The sequence below is a fragment of the Hyalella azteca genome, unplaced genomic scaffold, assembly GCF_000764305.2.
Source record: "Hyalella azteca isolate HAZT.00-mixed unplaced genomic scaffold, Hazt_2.0.2 contig5782, whole genome shotgun sequence".
Classification (NCBI taxonomy): domain Eukaryota; kingdom Metazoa; phylum Arthropoda; class Malacostraca; order Amphipoda; family Hyalellidae; genus Hyalella; species Hyalella azteca.
Genome location: NW_025935962.1, coordinates 273,612 through 280,704, shown reverse-complemented (window position 1 = coordinate 280,704; position 7,093 = coordinate 273,612). Strand labels below are relative to the sequence as shown.

At 42.1% G+C, this 7,093-nt stretch overlaps 1 protein-coding gene across 1 annotated transcript; it reads left to right on the top strand.

Moving 5' to 3' along the window:
* The first annotated feature begins 211 nt into the window (after positions 1–211).
* On the top strand, positions 212–5,994 carry LOC108673593 (integumentary mucin C.1-like). Its single transcript, XM_018161443.2, has 8 exons — positions 212–293; positions 748–818; positions 959–1,129; positions 2,341–2,661; positions 2,845–3,015; positions 4,528–4,851; positions 4,989–5,159; positions 5,548–5,994. Exons 1-8 carry the CDS (start codon positions 236–238, stop codon positions 5,695–5,697), a joined length of 1,437 nt encoding a protein of 478 aa, XP_018016932.1. The 5' UTR covers positions 212–235; the 3' UTR covers positions 5,698–5,994.
* Positions 5,995–7,093: the final 1,099 nt, after the last annotated feature.

The following is a 7,093-nucleotide window of genomic DNA, read 5'->3' as shown; positions in this document are numbered from 1 at the left end:
TACATATACAAATAACTACTTCAAATAAAATTTCTTTGACCATCTCTGCATACAGTGCCTGCAACCTTCAACAGAATCTGCTTTTATCAGTCAGGCTGCAAATACTCAAGATATTCTCACGCATCTGACCTCGGCTACATTTCTCAGCTGGTAATATCTGCATCAGCTTCACATATAATAAGGAAGAATTATTTCAATCACACTATTTGATCAGAATACCTTCAGTTAACGTGACATGCGATCTCTCTTATTGATAGCGCTCTTTGCGCTATGCAGCACAGTTGCTGCCCAAGGTGAGGCAGACGCATTTAAAATTTGGAATAATAATAACTTGTTCCACTCGGATGAACTTTTTATGTGCGTTCAGAAATTTTTGTGGCTTAAAAAATTGATCGCAGCGTCATTTTTATATACTACTAGACAATTTTTTAGTAGAGAACTTTTTATTGGAATGGAAAATGAAAATTAAGAACAATTTATGCAAATAAAACATTCAAGTTTTTTGCATAAGCGGAAAACTTTTGAAATGAAATATATGGTTCAATAAAGGTTTTCTGGGTCTATCATGACCTCCATTTATCTTACAATTTTTGAGTGAAGAAATTTCTGCTTAAACAGGACATCATGAACAATTTGATTCTCATTGCGAAACCCCATTCGAAATCTTATTGGGTGTTGAGTCAGCGAAAATCAAGTTTGAAGTACTCACGGCTCAATTCAAACCCCATTTCATGTAATTTTATCCAGGCTGGTCGAATGCTCCCGACTGCGATGCTGACCCTGATCGTCAGTTCTACCCACATGACGACTGCGTCAAGGTGAGAAGATTCGGTAGATTTCTTTTCCATCAGTTTTTGCGTGAATCTTCTGTTATAATACGCCATTTCCATTCGACAATTGTAGTAAATCAAAAAATATTTGAACGAATTATTCGATTTCAAATTTTTCCGGTAAACAGTATTGGTGGTGCATCAACGGCGAGGCGCAGCTGATGCTGTGCAGCCCCTGGACGTACTTCAACCCCCAGACGTCCCGCTGCGACTTCCCCGAGAACGTCGACACCAGCAACTGCCGCGTGTGGACGTGCGAGGCGGACGGCATAACTTACGCTGGCACGGAATGCAACGAGGTTTGATAACCATCCCTAAGTCTTTCTTAAGGGGAGCGTTTGGTCCAAAATCAACAAGTTTGGCTTTTCCGGTTTTTAGTCTCATCTTAAAGCTGATATTCTGCCCTATCCAACGGTACCAAAACCATCTCTGTACGTTGATTTATGCGTTCACGACAGATCGCGATAGGGCAAGAGTTGGTGGAGTTATATAACATTTAACATAGGGAGTAAATGCCTCAGTGCACCTTAAATAGCTAGTCTTCACTATTTCCGCTCCAGTAACCCTTCTGCAGTCGGGTGGGATGGTTCGCGCCGTCGTTCTCACCGTCCTTGACAGAAACTAAGCTCCAGTATCGTCTTGTCTTGCATCCTTGCAACCTTGAATGCCGATTTCGAGGCGCCCGGGACTTTGTCGGGCCCTACTGAAAAATAACATTTTTGTAACTTGCAAGCCATTTATCTCCTACAGTTTTAAAGCTACAGCAATGCGACATATACCATTCGATTTTCTAATTTCGTTATAGTTTGGATTTTATTTTGCAAAAAGGGGGAGTGGAAAGGGGTAAAATGAAAAAATTTACGAAAAATGCTCCCACACCCATCAAAATGGGAATTTCAAAGAAGCCTGCATCAATTTGTAGATATGGTCTTTACGCATCGAATGATGTATCTCGATGTAGCTTGGAAATCCTAGGCCCGCGGATATTTCTACAGTACCCCCTTTTTTGGCAGTTTTCTAAGAATTTCACGTTTTCTTTCATTTTTTCCGAAAAGTTCTCACGAACAAAAAAGTCTTAGAATTCCATTTTACATACGTGTAATGAATTTCGAAGTGATCCGTCCGTACATAAAAAAGTTTTTTTTTTTACCAAGACGCATCCCCTTAACAGTACACGAGGGTGCTTGAAATAAATAAATACATTTTTAAGAAGGTTTAATCTGCTGATTTAATATTTAATAATGAATGAAATCTTCTATCACGTATTCTTAGCAAGACTAAGTATGTATTATAAACACGTAGCTATAATTAGCGTTTAGCTTATCAGTGTAGCATAGATGCGAATACCAGTGTGAGCCTACACAGAGTAAGCCAAATCACTCCTGGGAAAAATAAATCTCATAAAAATATACTTTTTAACTTCATTTTCGCTGTGATCATCACCTGATTAGTTTGGTTTGGGGCCATACGGATTATTGGTGGCTAAGATTGTCTTCAATTCAATTTGCAGTACTTCGAATGTGAGCACGGAGAGCCTGTACAGAAGTTTTGTGCGGACGGGCTCTATTACAACGCAGATACCGGCTTTTGTGACTTCCCAGCCAATGTCGACACGAGCACATGCAACGGCCCAACCACCACCACATCTACTACCACAACGACGCCAACTACCACGACAACACCAACAACTACGACCACGTCCACGACCACCACTCCAACGACCACTACCACCGCACGCACGACTACCACCAGTGGACCAACGTGGTCGAAACCTCCCGACTGCGACGCTGACCCTGGTCGTCTGTTCTACCCACATGACGACTGCATCAAGGTGAGAAGATTCGTAAGATGGCTTTTTTATCCGTTTCTGCGTGAAATTATACACCATTACATTACACCATTTTTGTATTACACCAGTTATTATACACCATTTGCATTTGAAATCGGCAAAATTTTAGTATATCGAAAAATAACTGAACAAAATTTTTCGATTTCAACTTTTTCCGGTTAACAGTACTGGTGGTGCATCAACGGCGAGGCGATTCTGATGCTGTGCAGCCCCGGGACGTACTTCAACCCCCAGACGTCCCGCTGTGACTACCCTGAGAACGTCGACACCAGCAACTGCCGCGTGTGGACGTGCGAGGCGGACGGCATAACTTACGCTGGCGCGGATTGCAACGAGGTGTGCAAAACCATCCCAAAGTCTTCCTTAGCAGGACACGCGGATGCTTGAAACAAATAAATAAAATTTTAATAAGGTTTGATCATCAGATGTAATATTCAATAAGGAATGAAGAACTTCTATCACGTATTCGTAGCACAACTATGTATGTAATATAAAAATACTTAGCTATAATTGGCGTTAAGCTTTTCACTGTAGCACAGATGCGAATACCAGTGTGAGTCTCCACAGAGTAAGCCAAATCACTCATTGGGAAAATAAATCTCTTAAATTTAATTTTTTAACTTGATTCTCAATGTGTTCTTATGATGATTTTAGGACTTCTCAGTCCATGGTCAAGCTGATGCTCCGCCTTCGTCGTCCTCTGTTTCCAAGTCGTCGATAGGCTAGTCACATCACCCTTGGGTCCCAAATGTAACGTTGGACGTGTTCCGTCTATTTGACCTCCTTTGGGCCAGCTGATGCAAGATGCTGTTTCTTGTCACTTGCTGAGGGTAGTTTCCCATTACTGGACAATCCGGGGTCTTCTTCGGAAACTTATTCAGTTGTCTTTTGGAAGTCGCAAGGGTAAACGCACCTCCTCTCTGCACCTTTGATAAGGCGTTAAACTGACTTGGTCCTACCACGACAGTGATCCTTCACGAAGAGTCTGTACTGTGGCCGTGGCACGGTTGTGGAATGGAGGAATCCTGCACAGTCTCTCCCTCCTTTCGTTGTAATATTTTACTATTCTGGAGATCTCACATTCAGAGTTGGGAGCCAGTCCAATTATCATCTTCCAAGTGTACAGTATGATATGCCTCTCTCTTCTCCTCTCCAGTGAGTACAGTCCCAGGTGTTTCAGCCTTCCCAGTAGTTCAGGTCCAGCTCCCTCATGTTGCTGATCCTGTACGTGAAGGTCCGCAATCATAAAGATCCCACCCTCGCCGGCCATCTTTCTCAGCACGCCAATCTTGTGACGCTCTTTGTGGGAAGAGCCCTTCGATGTTGACCAGCAGAATGCCAGACTCTTCCCTTCTTGATGTTCTTACCTGCAGCGACACCGATCTGCCAGGCTACCCCGGCCCAGCAGCTCCCTCATCTGGAGTTGCTTTAGTTCCAACTGATGCATTTAGTTCATAGGTCAGGTCTCATGCCTCGCCTACAGTCTGCATACCGTCGTTTTTACTCGACGGAGACCGCCATGCTGAAGGTTCTTTCGGATATTCTGCAGGCGGTCGACTGTGGCAACATTGCGGCGCTGGCTTTACTCGATCTTTCCGCTGCATTTGACACGGTCGACCACGCCACCTTGTTGCGTCGGCTAGACGTATCGTATGGCCTGCNTGGTACTCGCTCTATTGACATTTTCTCCGCTATTTTTTTTATTGATTTAACGTGGTGGAAACGACAGTTTTCTTTGGTGCAATTCTCTCTGTTCATGATACTCCAGCACAGTTCATCATCTGATTAATTTGATTTAGGGTTAAAGGGAATATTGGTTGCTAAGATTGTTTTGAATTCAATTTACAGTACTATAGATGTGAGCATGGACAGCCTGTACAGAAGTTTTGTACAGACGGACTCTATTACAACGCAGACACCGGCATGTGTGACTTCCCAGCCAATGTCGACACGAGCACCTGCAACAGCCCAACCACTACCACATCTACTACCACAACGACGCCAACTACCACGACAATACCAACAACCACGACAACCTCTCCTACGACCACTACCACTTCGCCAACTACCACCGCACGCACGACTACCATCAGTGGACCAACGTGGCCGAAACCTCCCGACTGCAACGCTGACCCTGGTCGTCAGTTCTACCCAAATGACGAATGCAACAAGGTGATTAGATTCGGTAGATAGCATTTCCATCAGTTTCTGAGTTATTATACACCATTTCTATTCGACATCGGCACAATTGTAGGAAATCAAAAAATATTTGAACGAATTATTCGATTACAAATTTTTCCGGTAAACAGTATTGGTGGTGCATCAACGGCGAGGCGCAGCTGATGTTGTGCGCCCCCGGGACGTACTTCAACCCCCAGACGTCCCGCTGCGACTTCCCCGAGAACGTCGACACCAGCAACTGCCGCGTGTGGACGTGCGAGGCGGACGGCATAACTTACGCTGGCGCGGAATGCAACGAGGTTTGATAACCATCCCTAAGTATTTCTAAACAGCGCACCCCAGTGCACGAGGGTGCTTGAAATAAATAAATACAATTTTAAGAAGGTATAATCAGCTGATGTAATATTGAATAATGAATGAAGAACTTCTATGACGTATTCCTAGCACTAACTTAGTATGTCAAATAAATACTTAGCTATAACTAGCATTAAGCTTCGCTGTAGCATAGATGCGAATATCAGTGTGAGTCTCCACAGAGTAAGCCAAATCACTCATAGTCATTGGTAAAACAAATCTCCTAAATATATACATTTTTACTTTATTCTCACTGTGTTCATCACCTGATAAGTTTGATTTAGGGCTTAAGGGAATATTGGTTGCTAAGATTGTCTTCAATTCAATTTGCAGTACTACGAATGTGAGCACGGAGAGCCGGTACAGAAGTTTTGTGCGGACGGGCTCTATTACAACGCAGACACCGGCTTTTGTGACTTCCCATCCCATGTCGACACGACCACATGCAACGTCTCCGCCTTCTGGGACGAAAAATACGACTAGGATTGAAAATTATGCAAGTTAGATGAAGACCCCCAGTAAAACCGAAAAAAACATGAAAAATAGTTAATTTGCCATACGGTTCAACGTAGCCTTCAATAGTAGTTATGTAGGTTATATTGGTTAAATGAGATATATTCATCATACGGATGGCCATATAGATGGAATAAGTCACACGTATGGATTTATAGATATTGATCATATGGATAGTCATGGTCATATGAGCAATGGTGTTCGTATGGGTGATCATCGAAAGCACGAGGAACGCATTCAAATATTATACTCACATTTATTCAAGAAGTTTTAAAATTATTTTTTTTTGAAGCGAATAGAATGATAGAAATAGCGAATAGAATCTATTATATCTGAAGTGGATAGAATCTTTTTCGTGCATCGCTTCAGGAATCGACATAACACGACGGTACCTGCAAAAACTAAAGCAAAATACAATGATTGCTTACCAACATGGTTCTTTGATAAGTGATACACGGGCGCAAATATTCATAGTAGGCGCATTCATTCAATTTAGGTATCAAAAAAGGGTCAATGTGAATGTAACATGATCATCACCGCACTGCACCAGCGGCGTCACTAGGTTTTGAGGGCAGGGAGAGGAAGTCCCGAGAAGACGTACAGTTGTGAGCGAATTTTTCATTTCACAAGCAGCCAACAACTACGGTACAATAAAAAAGGAAAGCAGGAAGTACTTTGTGCTTATATAATTTGAAGCAAATCCAGGTAAAATGTAGAATTTTCCGGCATTTTTTTAATATAATATTAATTGTAATAAATTAGCATGACATAACTAAAAAATATAAAAAAATAGGGAGGCTGAATCACGCTACTACTCTGCACTCGATAAAATTCAGAATTTACCTATCAGGATACAGCCCCGACTGTTCAAAGAAAAGTCGTTAAACTCACGAGTATTTTTCAACTCAGAATATGACAGTTCCAACTCGTGTTCAGCGATCCTCGAAGTTTGATCCTGAGGTGCACAATAGAGTAAAATAATGCTTAGAGGTGTATTCTACCCGCTCTAAGCATTATTTTACTCCAGCCTACTGTAGATATTTGATACCTTCAACGCAGTCATACGATGTCCTTCGTCCAAATGAATGTTGAAAATGGGAATTATGAGCCAATTTGTTTGGGCAATTGAGCCTTCAAAATAACATGTCATACATAGATAATAACGAAGACCTGTGATTAAACGATTATTCGTGTTCATATGAACCTACTACATATAACCCGTGATACTCGTCAAAGGTGTGCTAGTCAAACACAGAATCAACATTAAGGGAATGAAGTTCGCCTACCGATAGGTGAAATTATTACAGCGTTTGTACAATTGTAATACCTTGGGTTAGAGGCGAATTCCAAGTTGATATCCCAGTTA

What these genes read in the sequence shown, in the direction of transcription:
- LOC108673593 (XM_018161443.2), top strand. Translation starts at nt 236, where the DNA reads ATGCGATCTCTCTTATTGATAGCGCTCTTTGCGCTATGCAGCACAGTT. An exon ending in CACATGACGACTGCATCAAG is followed by an intron (nt 2,662 to 2,844) that starts GTGAGAAGATTC and finishes TCCGGTTAACAG; the next exon opens with TACTGGTGGTGCATCAACGG. An exon ending in CAAATGACGAATGCAACAAG is followed by an intron (nt 4,852 to 4,988) that starts GTGATTAGATTC and finishes TCCGGTAAACAG; the next exon opens with TATTGGTGGTGCATCAACGG.